The sequence below is a fragment of the Lingula anatina genome, chromosome 10, assembly GCF_051362555.1.
Source record: "Lingula anatina isolate TDL-2025a chromosome 10, LinAna3.0, whole genome shotgun sequence".
NCBI classification, from domain to species: domain Eukaryota; kingdom Metazoa; phylum Brachiopoda; class Lingulata; order Lingulida; family Lingulidae; genus Lingula; species Lingula anatina.
This window is the reverse complement of record NC_141776.1, coordinates 6,915,524-6,931,911: the sequence shown is the minus strand read 5'-3', so window position 1 is coordinate 6,931,911 and position 16,388 is coordinate 6,915,524. Positions and strand designations below refer to the sequence as shown.

The 16,388-nt window shown below is 36.0% G+C and overlaps 1 protein-coding gene across 1 annotated transcript in view; it reads right to left on the bottom strand.

The window, feature by feature from the left end:
• Positions 1–262: 262 nt before the first annotated feature.
• The window catches only part of LOC106170986 (uncharacterized), a 78,410-nt gene continuing 62,284 nt past the window's right edge, over positions 263–16,388 (bottom strand). The window contains exon 3 of the mRNA XM_013551058.2: positions 263–3,857. Within this exon, the coding sequence (XP_013406512.2) occupies positions 3,657–3,857 (201 nt within the window). The 3' untranslated portion in view covers positions 263–3,656. The remainder of the gene's footprint in view (positions 3,858–16,388) is intronic.

Genomic DNA, 16,388 nt, shown 5'->3' with positions numbered 1-16,388 from the left:
ATTTAGCTCAGTCTAGTTCTGAAAAAATTCAAAACAATTAGGAAATTGATATAAAAGTAATAATTGTATCTTATAAAGATGTTAATTCCTCCTGGCATTATCTACCATTTCTAAATATTTCAAACAAAATCTGATATTTTATGAACTTTTTATAAAACAGAAAAATCTGTAAAAGTAGGAATACTCAACAAATTGAATGTGAAATGTTAACCCATTGCTGCTTACTTATTCTTTCAATAAGGAAAAAAAATCAACACCAAGCTATTTTTAATAAGTAATTTATTTCAAGGCAAATTTGTAATTTCTTACAAATCACATAACAGTTTCTGTCATATAACATATCCATATGTGGGGCTTAGTAAAAATGAAGACCTTTGGGAGAGGGCATGATGAGAATAATAATGACAACGATGAGCAAATTCCCCCCCGAGTTCACTTGTTTATAGAACTCGATCGAGGGGAAACGGATTACTTAATCTTAATATACATATCTACATTGATCTCTCTGACAGGCCCCGCTATTAAATATACATGTTCAAGGCTAGGCCATCTCTTCTGGCCAGGGCATGGATAAGATATACACTGTATCTTAGCAACAAAGAATAAAATTATATTGAAAGTCATCAGAAAATAAGCCTACAGAGCATATATGGAATTTTCCGCACATGAACCTCTTTTAAGAAGTACCACAGACCTATGATGCAGGATAGTGCTTGTACCAAATTGAGGCCCCTGTGCGGTTAGCGACCGAAGAACAACTAAATCGCTCTCCAAATAGTCAAGAAAGATCACCACATCATACCTCATCTTACCTATATAAATCTACCGTTCTCGTAAAAAACTCAAATTCAATTCATCCTAACTAGGACGCTGTGAAAAACCATCACATAATCCAAGCCACAAGCAGCATTGTACAACAAGCAGCTGCTCCTCACTTGCCTTCATGCCTAGCATATCATATTATGCATTACAAAATCACATTATTTTCTTGCCTATTAATACAATATGCAAAACTCTACATATTTGGCTTATACATTGTTAATATTGAAATTGGATATAACTGCAGTCAGTTTCATACAGGCACATGTGGGCAAATATACTTTCCTCATACGTCAGGAGAGGGATTGTGTTGGATACACACCTAACACATTCTCCAACATTTCAAATGCTAACCCAATCTTTACTTCCATGCTGCCTGCTACAACTAACTGAAACTGACTGCAAAGCACCATTTGAAATATACTGGTCCTTGGACCACAATGTTATAGCTGCTTAACTAACCATCCTAATTGGATTAAGGTCAAGGATATGCCAAGGTCAATGTCTGATGAAGTTGACTGATTTATTAGGTTTCTTAAAAGGCAATAAAACAGATGTTTTGATCATAAGAGAAATTTTCTTGTGCTATTACATAAGTTAAGTGCTATTCTGAACTTATAACATGCCTTGATCTTACACCCGACCTTGAACTTTGAATTGTTTTTTTTTTTACATTAAGAGATACTCAACATAAAATTGTGGCATGGAGAACTTTTCCTCTTTGTATCGTTTTGCTCATCATTTTGCTAAAATACCACCACTAAATAATTGTATGTGATATGTTATTGCAGATCACTGTGAGTGTGATGCTTTTTAAAATATATCCTTCATATGACTGACTAGTCTGAACCGTTTTATATTAATTGTTACAGGAAATTTTTATTGGTAATGTTGTGACATATCATAAGGTGCAATAACTAATAATGTCTAACATCCCTATCTGATACTACAAAGATCAATGGTCTTTATCAAGGTCATTATCTGACCTTGATATTATCTGACCTTGACCTTCATCTAAGGTTGAGTGACAATATGAAAACTGCACATGCAATAGGTACTTATTAGATAATTTTCCCCTCATTTCAATACATGAATCATAATAGAAAATAAATTGCACATAAAAATTTTGTCATCACCTCTTCTTTGAGGGGACGGCTCCCTAATACTGACCCGATGGCATCAATTTAGCACAGAGGATGGCAACATTTTATTCTACTAGTTAATATCATCTAAACACATGGGGTTGATCTGCAAGTAGTTGTATAAGTAGGTACAAATATGGAGGAAATGAAATGTGCCCCTATTGAAGATTCAAGACAGAACCAAATCAAAGCTCAATAATTAAAGTAACTATAAAACATACCAATGGTTTTATAACCCAGGCAGGGGAAATCAGCCTGCAAAACTCTTGCTCATAATATCATTCACGTTTCCCCTAATCTACATATATCACTTATAAAATAATGCCCCATGAATCTTCATAAGATCAAAGTATTTTTTCTTGTAAAAGTTTTCATTCAGCCTCATTATATACATAATCTTAATAGATGGATGCCCTGTATGGGAATTCAATAGGAGGGACTTAGGTGAGCTAGGTATTTGAATTCACAGGTGCAGTCCCTGCATCACATGCTTTGCTTTCTCATTTTTAAACTCTGGAGCATTCCATGGAGAACTCAATAACTCCCAAGTTCAGTAATACATTCGCATTCAAAATGTTTATTTGTCCAGGCTGAAAATTACTGGTCTTCTACATTTTGTAAGTGAAGTCCAATCCACCAATGGATATCCGAAGTAGCTATCCATCCAAGACTACCTGGAGTGGGAAAGTATCCATGGATACCTGGTAGGGCAATCCGTGCATGGATACCTGGAGTTGCCATCTATCCACGGATACCTGGATAAGCAATTATACAATATGATATTCATCCCAACTCCGCTCACCAAGCTATCTGCACCTTTTATAGTCTCCCCTTTTTTCTGTCACGTAATGCTTTGAGCAAAATCACGGGGTTCTGTGCCCCAAAGTCGTCCATTGTATCTCGTATAGTTCATGTTCACAGTCACAGATGTACAGCTATATGTATATATGTTACAATGAAGGATGATGATGCAGTAAATGGCCATGAATAGAAGCATGCGTAAAATGTTTATAACAGTAGCAGAAAATTGTCACCACAGCAACTGGTTTCCATAGCAGTGGTAACCATGGTAACATCATGACCATGTGAACCAACGCTTCCTATGTTCTTTAAAAAGAGCATAGCCATCCAAGACACTGTCAGTGGCACACACATGGCAATAGTAAGTGTTTTTTTTTTTTTTGCCATATAAACTTTCTAGCTTCTTACATCATTAGAACCTTTCCATCTGGAGAACTATCCACTCTCTTTATAAAAAGAGGTTCAAGGAGCTGGTGCTCCAACCACGGTCCTGACTAACTTAAGGTGTGACATAGTTGAGTATTCTCAAAACTTTCATATCCATCTGCCCTCTCTTCTTAGGAAATACAGTTTTTGCATTCCAAGTCCAAGAACCAAGTCTGATGGCAAACTGTACCTCGGCTTCCCAATTACCATTCAGACCCATATCAAATGTTCTCTCCTTTGATCAAAGGTCAAAGAAAATCTACATCCATTCTCATACTTTCTACCAAGAATAATCCAATAATCTGCAGTCATACTCCACAGAAATTCTGCAACCTTCTGTATATCTCATGTAACTGCTGCGATGACTTAGAATAATGATAAAAATGGCAACTGTGAGCATAGCAAAACTTGATGAAGCTGCCCATAATGGCGGCATTAACAGCAACTCTGGCTGCAACGATGGCGGGGCTATGATGATGACGTAGGCGGCTGTGTCTGCGTCTGTGTCTGTGATGACAGTTTCTGTAGGACCTCTGGTGGCGCGGCTGCCTTCAGGACATTGTTCTCTTGCTCCAGCTGCTGGTTTTTCTCCAGCAACTCCTTGATCTGCTCCTTCAGGACGTCGACCTCCTCGCGCACCGCGAACATCAGGTGACTCTTCACCAGGTCCTGTAAAGAGAGAAAGAATACTGCCATCAGCTTTATTCATATTTCAAAGTATTCGAGCTTTATTCACATTTCAAAGTATTTGTTATATCTTAATATAAAGACATGGACATGTTTTTTTTTAACCAACAAACATTTTTGTTATCCAATCATATTGTGTTCTTGATGATTCTTGGGGTCTTATGAGAACATAAAATTACAGAATTTCCCGAGATTTTGTGGAAGAAGCTCATGTCTGAATACGGTACTCATTAACACACATTTTGGTGCTCAGATTAGACACATTACAGCTCTAAGAACAGATAAACAGCTGGAAAGAAAATCAGGAAGTAAAGGGTTGAAAACAATTCACTTCTGTACTGAGTTCTACAATAAATATTCAACATCTAAATGTGTTTTTTGCAAGCCTAGAAAGAGAGCAACCAGAGCACTGAACTAACAAAGGAATTAAGTATGTTTTGATTCTCAGTGCACTGGTACACAACTTGAAGAAAACATTTATCATATAATATGTACAACTGACTACCAACTGATTTCTTCACTGGAGTTCTACACAAATACTTCAATCCCTGAATACTTCCTTTCACAAAAATAGCTAACAAATTATGCATGGAAATTCATCCCAAACAGGGTCACCCTGATTCAACTGATAATAAGACAGCCTTGAGAGTGGTTTTTATTTTTACATTTATTTTGCCCTTAAACAGAAAGAACACAAGTGTCTAGGACACATGTCCCATTGCCGGGTGATATTTAGCGTTCTTTCCTGTTTATCTCCACTGCAGTTGGTTTCTTGAAGATACATGTGTTTCTGTGTAGTGAGAAACATGTTTTTCTGCAACCTCTCTTACCCCTAAACAGTTTTCAGCTGGCAAGTTTTTCTAAATTTGATGCTTGGATTAATGAACAAAATAGGTAGGAATGTTTAAGGGTAGGAGAAGCGTGTACAATGGTTGCCTTTTTCTTTGAAATGCCTTAATGCTAAAAGTCATGATAGATTTGACGCTTGCAGTAGCAAGGAAATAATTTCCAAGCATGGTTTCTTCCAACCTTTCTCCCTTAAAAAAGATCTTATGTTAAAGGTCTTGCAAAATCTGACGCCTGCAGTAGCAAACAAAGTTATCTCTAGAAATGCTCTTATTTAACTTTTTTTCGCTAAGGTCGCATTCACAACCAAAATATGGCCGTCCACTCAAAAGCTTGCTGTGTAATCCCCGCTGAGACTCTTTTCAGTGTCTATGAGGGGATAATGCGACAAGCTTTCAAGTGGGTCAGCCATATTTGTTCGGCAGATCTGTTAGTCCATGGATCAACTTGTTCTTAATGCACCCTGAAAAAACTTGTTAAAAAGTGATGCCAAATTTGATGCTAAGGAGTAGGAAAGAAAATAAGTGTCTAAGACCTGAGCATCACTTGGTCTGATTCATGTGCCATTTCTCAATTAGTTACCAATGAGCCAAGGTTGGAGTTTTCTTATCAGATTTGGCAAAGGTGTGGTATCATATTTTGAAAACCTTTCTGTTTAAGCTTCCGCAGCACCTTGCAGCCTGAAGCAAGATTAAGGTTTAACTGAATAACTAGCTACTATATGTAGGAACCCATCTTCATGTTAACTAACATGTTTATTCCTACAAGCATATAAAATACTTCCCAAACCCAGAGATAATTTTTGGATACAGAAATCAAGTTTTAGTTGAGATATTTTTGGTTATCTAGCTGATACAAAATGTATACTTGAATGAGCCCAGCTTTGACTAAAAAATTCCATTTAAAGTACATGCCTTTCCCCATCAGCCCCTCAGGACTGCATATCTCCACTAAGATACCTAAGGGAGTAAACAAAAGAACCTGAAAATACACTTTTCTTAGGTCTTCCTACCACCTGTCTTTCTAAAACATGTGTACGTGATCAACATGAGAGATCTCCAATGTGTCAAACAAGTTACCTGTAATACACCACATGTACTATTAAACCTAATTCTATAAACCACGTTTTTTCTCTAGCTAATGGAATATGATAGTATGACTATAATAGATCATCTGTCTCAATGTGCATGCCTTGCATGCTTTTTTAAAATAAACATACCGGGATAAAACCACAATAGAGGAGTTCCATCATTGCAACATAACAAACACACCTGCTCAGGTAATGCTTTTTTTTTTTCAAATATTTTTTTCATTAACCACTGTTGTGTAAATTCAATAAAACAGCAATTCTGGTGAAGAAGATGTCTGCATTTGGCTTAGGCTAAAACAAAACACAAAAATCTTGAATTTGCCAATGATCCCTATAGAAAGACCACTCAATCCCTTCCTCTAACCCCCCCCCCTCCCATCCCCCCAAGGTCACCTTGCCTACCTAACCTTAAAGATCGTTATGTTATCTATAGTGCTATTGCGTATAAAGGTAGGCGATAACTGCCGCAGTGTTTACTTTATTTTCTGGGTCCCACCCAAAAAAACCTGTTCCACAAGCCAAGGTAACGTGAAAATGACATTTTCTAATGAGTGCTCCCTGAATGTCTGGCGTGCCGTACGAGATGAAAACTACAACCCTCTTTGCCATGAAATGTAGTATAATTGAAGCCATGATGCAATACTGCTGCTTCCCTTTTTTCTTGCCATATGCAGTTGAATGATGGGAACATTTTGAAAATAGTCTTTTATTGAAGCATGTGCCATTGACAACTGCAGGTTTCTCAAATTCTTTAAAATAAATCTATTCAATTGACTCCTTTAACGTATCTCTTTATAAGCGGCTTTCTTGTTTACTGAGTAAATCCATGAATGCCCTTATGTGTTTCATAAAATACCCGCAGCATTCTGTCGTTTTCTAAAATGGAAATTAAATACTAATTTCACTGCTGGTATTATGGAAATATACCCGCTATATCAGCCAAACGTCAAAACTCACTGGTCTTATGATGTCTGAATTCAGCTTAATGAAGTGATATATTACCCGACTTTACAGGCAGTTGTATCATGATGTTTATACAATTATAAAAACAGTGTCTGGCTCCTCGATATACACTTTGCACAAAAAAGATGAAGCAAGCAAAGAAGGCCTTGATAAAGTGAGATTTCCTAAACTTGCAGGCAGTCGTCTAATAAAGGTGTAAAACATCGTAATTAAAAACAATTCACCGTATTATATCATGTTTTGGCAAATGGCATGAAAACAAACCATGGAGAAACATTTTTATCATTGTGTTAGACATTGTATACCATAGCAACCCATGTTTGTATTAAACCCATGGGCAATCAACCTTATTACTCTAAATAAGAACACACAGAATTCACACAATAAGGGTTCATTATACTGTCATAAACATTGATTTTTTCAGCCAAAAGCTGCACAAATACGGATTGCTAAATTCCAATAATCTGATTATTTTCCATTTTATTCTCTCTTGGGTAGTTGCATCATAAATGCCACACCTCCGATACAATGCATCCTTTGCTTTTGATGACTCAGAATGACACATACTTTGTCTAGAAAAAGAAAATCAGTATAAAATCTTTGCTTCAGACATTTCTCAGGGCAAAAATTATGCTCCAAATAAGGCAGATGAAATTTTTTCAAAATTAATTTTTACCTAGAAGCATCCTCATGGCTACAACCTAACAAGTTTGAGAACTGTTCCAAGAGACTTTTAGACAAAGGAAAAAAGTCTACACCTGAGATCTGTGGCCCACAGCCATCAACATGCACAGACAAAGTCTAGTTAATTTTCACTGCAAGTACAAAAAAGTAACATATCATACAACAAGTGGGCACAGTATAAGTGGTGGTGGTGGGGGGGGGGGGGGGGGGGACTGAGAAGATAAAATGAAAAAATCATTTTTATTTTCTTCTGACAGTTTTTGAATGCACTCCCTTGGTGAATGATGGATAAATGTAAGCAGATTAAGCAACATCATGATCCGTTTTCTTTTTTCACTTTACTAGCTGACAGCTGCTAACGAGGCACAGAATGCGTCAACAATGTATCACTTATGAGTTCGCCAGGAGTGGAAAGACCTTATACATTTCATTTTAACGCCTGGTAGGTTGACAGCTATGGTTCCCAGGGGCCAAGGACAAGCCCCTCGACAATTTATACCCAGTACCCCGTGCTTTCTATGCCTCTCTTGACACATGAACCAGAAGGATATCAACAGTAATCTTATTATTCTGACTTTTGACTGGAATCTCTGCAAGCTTAAAACACGATCTCTTTTTGCAAACTTAAACTTAAAGATAAACAAATTGCCTTTCTCCAAATTTTTCATTACTCTCTTCCAAGATCAATATCTTTCACCTCATGAAGCTGAAAACAAACAAAACATTTTCTTCTAGCTGTCCTTCAAGTGTAATGTTTTTCACCTTGACAATATTATACAGGCAGGAGAATACAGCAGGAACCGGTTTATGAGTACATAAACTACAGCATCAATTTATGCTTTGTTGACAATGGTCATATCAGTTTCCTAATAGTACAGGGGGCATCCTTTATTATTGTTTTTCTTGTCAGGCACTTTAATCCTTAGATGTTCAAAATAACCTGACATACTCTAAGCTTAAGTAACAGTAAACAAATAACCCTGGTGAAAAAATAACTGAAAATCAAAAACCATTTGTCCTCGTGTCAAAATAACCAAGGCTAAACTGGGGGCTGGTTTGAACTGAAGGAAAACGGAGGTGACTTTTGAGATCTCAAACAAAAACTTTCTTTAAAAACTGGTCCAGATTTGCTCGGATAACAAATAGCAGCTATGTGTCAAGCGTCATTTAATTCTAATCAATCACATTTATAAGTCAACTTATCCTGATCTTCTTCCCCTTGCTGCTCAAACAGAATAAATTAAACCACAAACCCCAAATTTCCTTTTTTATTTTTAGCACAGGTATACAACTTCTGACCAAAAAAGAGGATATAGGATCAGTTAGGGGTTATAACAATTCTTAGTTGACAGGAGGAAGCTAAACATTCCGTACAGGATCAAAATTCAATCACTATGATGCTCTTCCACCTGCTTGCAAGGATGATAATAAAAACTTGAAAACAACCTTCCATAAATACAACATAAAAGCAATGCAAAAATTAAGCACCTTTGAGTTTTTTTATAAGACTCTAAACTCCAGTTACTGAACATTTGGCCAAAACACTTATTTCCCCTCCAGATACGCAAACATGATGTGCTAAGTAAAATAACCTTTATAATCTCAACAAGATCCGTTTTCACCAAAACCTCCTACTCTATCTGATCTATTTCTGAATCACTCCGCAGCCCAAATTTCCTGTCTACATGCAAAAAGAAAGACGACTCCCTCAACACTGACAAAAAACACAAAAATATTTTTGTTTGGCAGACAGTTCTTGACATTGCTCTTCACATGCACTTTAAAGTAATAAACCGAAAAAATAAACATTAATAAAAGTCAAAAATCAGGATTTTCCCTTTCCCTTCTTACTAATTCCAACAGACAGCATGATTCAATTCCGTTTCCTTTGCGTCCAGTTCCCAAGTGACCACAGAGGACGAGGACAGTGACCCCAACCCTGACCAACAGAGGACAAAAGATGTGTGTGGCAAACAATAAACTGACTCACGCCTGATGTATTGGTAATTTGGGCGAGGCTGATATGTGACAAAAAGGAGGGGAGAGAGTGTACATGTTAGCCTTAAGCTTCTTATAGTATTTGCGTCATTTTTGTTAGGCAAATGCTTCTGACATTATATGAAAATCTGAATAAACCTTTTTTTCATCTTTTCGCTTCACCAATTTATCACTGCTTTGGGGATTAATCAATTACGTAATCTTTTCTGAGTGAAGCTAGACAGGAGTTAATGAAATCATTCAAATATTTTCTTTCCTGTAAAATAAGGCAGCTTGCTAAGACTGACAGCTGGTAACTTGTGAGGAGTTAATTAATCATGAGGCACATCTCACGACTGCAGTTTTTTTTCCAGGAGGGAGACGTAAACTTAATTTAAAACATTTTCCAATTGAGTAGGAATATGCAGTAATCAAACAATTTTTTTTCTGCAAGGGAGAACAAAAATGATTTACACAGAAGCATTGTTTACCTATGACAAAAGCATAAATCATTTAAGTGGTTTGTTGCCTTCACTGTAGCTTTCTGTTTCAACTTATGGACAAATAAAATTAGCTGTGTACAAATAAAATTATCTTCCATGGAACGTTTCCAAGAGAAAATACCATTCATTGACGTCTAAGAAACATTTCTAAGACAGTATCTACTTACCAGAGAGCAAACGTCAATGTCCTGACATTTGAAATCATTTCATAAATTCCAACTACGCAGTAGCCACTCAATCATAAAATACAATTCAATTTGGGACCGAAAAACATAACACCTAATCTGATTATTTAGCTTCAAACCTAACGAGGAGGATATGAATCATACTGCTGATCAATACTACTGTATCTGTTCAATAATATTCACCAATTTGTCACATTTCATTGGGACTCTGGTCCAGATAATGCCACAGAGTGACCTACCCTGAGAATCAGAGCACTGATAATGACTGTCCACTACCTAGTCACCCTGTATAAGTCATGGGAAAAACTTCAAAACTCAGGGTAATGATGCCCTGCTCTGAGCAGTTCAATTTAATAACTGTTCCCTTAGTCCAGGCAGTGAAAGTCATTGTTCATAGTTTTTTTTCTCAATAAAGTAAGCTACTGGGAACAATAGATGACGCTTTTAATTTCACTTACAAGGGGATTTGAGAATGCTGAAGGAAATTGGAACTTTTTCCTGGGCAGAGATATAATAGAATCTCAACCCACAGTTCTATTAGTTATTCCTCGGATCGCTTACATACTCCTATACAATATAATGCATTCAATCATGGACTGAACTGGTAAACATCTGTATGCATAATGAGTAGGACTTCAAACTGTGAGATCTCAATTTCATTCTGCACAAGTAATATAAAATCTATTCACTTGAAGCCCTGAATAATTGCAATGTCCAGAGCAATCTCATGTTAACTTTGGTAACATGCACATGCATGCGCACACACATGCAAGCAAACACACACACACACACACACACACTCTGGCCCTACACCAACTTATCTCCTTTTCTCAAATTACTCTAATTCGATTGAGGTTGATTAACCATAATAAGAATCAGTCATCTATGAACAGCAAATTTCATCATCTCCCTTTCTAAAGACACTTTTACCCCCTTGAGGTGGTGAATGTTCCTTTTTTAGCTGTCAGGGTATTGACCATAATATCAATGCTTGGCACACTATGTGTTGTTTCTGGGAAGAAAAGGGATTTTTTTTCCCAAAGATCTGTTTTGCTTTGTGCCCAGACATGATCGACAGATCTTGGATCTCTAATTGGACACTTGGATGCAATAACTTTCTGACAAACCACGACACACTAATGACGTACTTGCTGTGAAAAGTGAGGAGAGAGAAGTTTTAATGAAAAACATTATTAACACATTAGAAAGCCACTAATTCAGCCAATGCTATGACCTTTTACATCGTTCTAATTCTTAACAAGGGAATGGTGTTTGTCACTGTGTTGCCAGGCACCTATTTAAACACTAGAAGCTTATAGCTTAGATGGCTGCAAACTACGTTCTTGCTTCTACTTTTTGGGATGATATTTGAAATGACAAAAATCTTCCTGAACCAATTGGGATTTTGAATTCATTCAAACTTAAAATGAATAGAGAATCACTCACTTTTCTTTTTTTTCTTTTTTTTGCTGCAGTTCTTGATAATTTTTTTCACAATAAGTCAAATGAATACATCTAGTGCATAAAGTGCTCTTACTTTTAAATCAATATAATATCAATGAACAATCATGTAGGTCAAGGACAAAATCAAAGAACTAAATCGCCCACATTAAATCCAAGGAAAATTCCACATACTCAGCGTAATCAAACTACAACAATGATGAGTTGCGAAGGCTTTCAATTCAGTAGCAAGACCCAATAATTCAATTACCTGCATAAATTCACTATTTATAGTGCACACATTCCAGATAGTGCTCCGAGGAATGTCCTACCACAGAGGCATGCAAAAAATTCGGTTACTTTCTGAGTAATGAGGCTACAGTGCACATACATGCACGCACAAACAAGTGTGAAAAAATCCATGTACACATATATACACTATGGTATCAAATTTTCAGTAAGAAATCAGAAACTTATGCAACCAAAATCAATAAATATAAATATAAAGAAAAAATAAATAACATTAAGTCCATATATAGAGATTTCTTCCTCATAGAACAGAAAACAAAGAAAAAATCTTACCAGATCCCTCAAAAGGATGGATTCGTACGAACACGCACGCCCCCTGTTCATCACCTCTGTCATAACTCGCGCAGCGCTCGTCTTTGTGTTACGCAACCCAGCTCCCAAGGTGTGAGAATGCACCCAGTTCACGATACTGCACTCAGACATCAAAAACGCAACAAAGTCAACTTGTCTTACTTCCAGGCAGTTTAAGCTAACAAATGAAGACACTAAGTAACGGACGAGGTGATCCCTTTTTAATGGCTGGTTATGTTTTCTCGCTCTTGTCTTGTGCTGTATTTTTCCACTCCAAATTAACAATGAAAAATCAATAACCACGCACTCCTAATATTCAGCTAAGAATGTACTTTTTTTCCACACTTCAATAATGTGCCTTTCAGACAAAAATCTCTCTCCTCAGGTAAATTTCTTGTCTCAAGTATCCTTCCCCTACTTGCTATGTAAAAATCCTGTTTGAAAATGAAATATCTTTTTTTTCTATTTTAAGACTGTATTCAATACTCCCACTCTGCTCGGCTGACTGTCTGTATTCTGACCTCACCGCAGCTGTGAGTCGCCTTAATACCACTTCCTGGCTAAAAACAGCGCACAGCCCTACAGTGCTGCCCTCCAGTGGCAATGCAGGCATCATATTAATCCACGTCAGGGCCACTGTCAATATTATTGGACTTAACTGAATGAATTGATGACCTAATTTATGATAATCTTGCACATGTGATTGGATCAGAAGAAAATCTCCTTAAATCAGGAAATCCCATGGATATTCACATTGTTAGAGAAGACCTTTTCATCATTCAATCTTTTCTTTTGGCTCAAAATCAATAAATTGTGTAACACTTCATTGAAATTCTATCCGAAGCACCTGACAAAGAGATTCCATGGATATTATAATTATGGTAATTTGTGATCTGTATGGACCAATTTTTTATTCTTTTTGTTGGAAAATCAATATGGAAATGGATATGGATCACGGGAAGGTCTCTAAAAGTCTGAAAATAATATGTCTTATAATCTTCATATCACGCGAGTAATTTCATAAGAGGTAATTTGAGCAATGTGGTCATTTGTTTTTCTGTATCTAACATGATCAGATGCAATAGTGTATTAAGTCAAGGGTCTTTCTCAGACAAGTTTGACACAAGAGTAAAAAAATTCCATTCCCCCTCTCATTCTCTCCTTACAATAGCCCATCAACTGTAAACCCACCCTTAAATCAATAACTTTCAACACATATAGGCCCTAGTACACGTATACATATTTATATGCATATTACATGGTTTTATATGGCATCTGTCACAGTACGCAGGTAGAGTAGCAGCCCGGAGGCCCTTAATTATAAATGACATCAAACGAGAGTTTGAATGACAGCTAGGTGACAGTTGGCATCTTCCGGTCAAGGACTTTTTTGGCTGGTCAAGCACTTTCTGATCAGCTGATGTTCGTAAACCACAGAGACTTTTTTTGTGAGAAACAGGATATTGTTTTGCGCATAATAAGTGATATGGATTAATGTCATCTTGATTCATGCATTATTCATTTTTCTATTTATTTTGTCTAGTCTCTTTGTTGCATAGAAATAACAGATATTCAGCCAATAAGCTTTCATTATTCAACAACTAAACAGATTTTAATAATAAAGAATGATAACTGCAATAAAATAATTAGCCCACTGGTAACGAGACATCTAAGAGAAAATTTAATCTTTTTTTTGTGTCTGAAAACAAATCATTTCTGGCAAAAGTCAAAAACTTCCTGAGCTGACACACATGCCTAGCACTATCTGCCCTGAATGAGAGATATAAACTGACTGACTTTGCTGTAATAAGCTCATTTTTTTCATGATTTTTTCCAGCTTAAAAAATTGCAACATAATTTTGATGCATTTCCTTATCTTATACTCATTAAGCTCATCCTTTGATCTCTAATCAAACAACATTTAAACAGTTTTTAGACTTTTCACTTTCACTTTTACTCTACAGGAAGTTTGATGATGACATTCCCCGAATTGATAAATATTTTCACATTTGCTTTAAATAGAAAAAATAACCCTCAAACTTCAAAGTCTTCTTGGAAAAATACAAAATAGAAATGTGGAGTGCTCAATAAAATACATCCTGTAAAGGTCTTCATTCGTATGTCATTAGTGTAATGTATATTTTTATTAGATCATAGCCTTTATGTAAAATGCACCAGAACCAATAAGATCATTACTATTGCTATTGTTGTTGTTTTTGTTGTTATTATTATCATTATTATTTCTCCAATTTTCCCATCCCCTACATTCAATTATGTATTTTCCAGATGTTTGTCTTGTTTACTCTTTTCTAATGTGTATATATAAATAGATCTTTTCATGATGTAATCTTATTCAAAACAGGAGAAAAAAGTCATTAACATATATACAGACATGAGCCTGGGTAATACAAACATCTCTCTGCATAAAAATCTTGGAACCAAACACTTTATCTAGACAAATCTCAGGACTTATCAGACCTAAATAAAAAACCTAGGAATTATATGATTCTGCCCAAAAAATAGTCTGTATATATACCTATTGCTGCTGTTACTTTTTTCAAAGTACGCAAATTCTCTTATCTTAAAACTAGTTGTTTTTTCATATTTCTTTCCAACATTGCCGCCCAGTACTGAATGACATTCTAACGGTCACATCACCTGCTATCATCTCTTATCACTGCCTCAAATCTTCAAAAAACATGCTTATTACCATAATGTTTTGATGACACCCAGCCAACCTCAGCCCATTTCAAAACAATCTTTTTTTTCTTTTTGCAATTTTATCATGTGAATGAATCTGGAAAAACGTACCTATGGTGCCGTAATTTAAATGTACCCAGTTCACCTCTCTACGCGCGACAAAATCTTCAACTTAAAGGAAATTGGAAAATTTGCTAGAATAATATGTGTAGTAAAAATATTTCCAGTGATAAAAGAAACATTTTGCATATTTTAAATCTTTACTGATAATATATATATCAATATTAAATCTTTACTGATAATATATATATATATATATATATATATATATATATATATATATATATATATATATATATATATATTGTGTGTGTGTGTGTACATATATACAGCAGTAGCATTTTAGTATATTGAACAGGAACAAGTTAACCAAATTTCTGACTCTTCCTCGCCCACTCTGCTCTCATGAAAATAGGAATGTTGATAAGAGCACCTAACTGTACTGGGCGCCCAGAAGCTCAACCTGCCATAACTACATCATCTTGTCAATTCATATCATGGGCAATCGATCAGTTAAATAGCCCCAGCTGTGGCACTCGGTACAACTCTCTCGAACATCTCCAAGGGTACATTCAGAATGCGCTCTAAAATGACGATGATGGACTAGAATCTTGAAAATAAAGATGAGCACCGCAGACTACCAGACTTGACCCAAGTCTATGTCGGTGCTAATGACTTAATATGACAATTATTCACGAATTTCAAACATCTTTTTCTATTATTATTATTTCATAACCAAAAAAAGACAGTTTACTACTTGTAATTGGAATATTTTCCTTTTCCATTTTCAGTTTTAACATGAATCCAACTCATTTTTTTTTAGAATTTTTCCATAAAGTATAATATTTCAGGCATTATTGATAAAGCTATGTCTATAAAGATCAAATAAAACAATTTTGCTAAAAGTTTTCCTTTCCTTTGGCAACAAAATGTGTGTGAATGTGAATTCTAACTAACTAAGATCATACAAATGCTGACTACAAATTAACATAACTGGTGTGCAGGCATATGCATATGCACATACGTGAACATATTTGCTCTTTCAATTCTGTGTATTTCCACACAAAAATGTTCATATTACAGCACAAAATAAGATCCTGCAGAGCACAAACAAGACAATTTAGCAAAAACGGGAACCCTGGGCTCTGTAAAATGATTCCTTCCTCTTCTAAGAAAGGCTCCAAAATAACCAGGCGATGGACACCAATAAATCATTTTCTTTACCTTGTATAGCACCAGTATTTTACAGCTTGGTTTATATCAGGGCTGAACAACAACTTCACACACCAAAACAACAGACAAATCATATTTTGAATATGATTAGCAGCTGTGAGCTCAAACCACCTTTCAGTACTCCCCCCCCCCTCTCTCTCTCTCTCCTGTCAGTATGACCCCTGGGCTCTTAAACTGACCTACTGTTCATTTGTTCATTCATTCATTTTCTATTACTCCATCCCTCCATCCC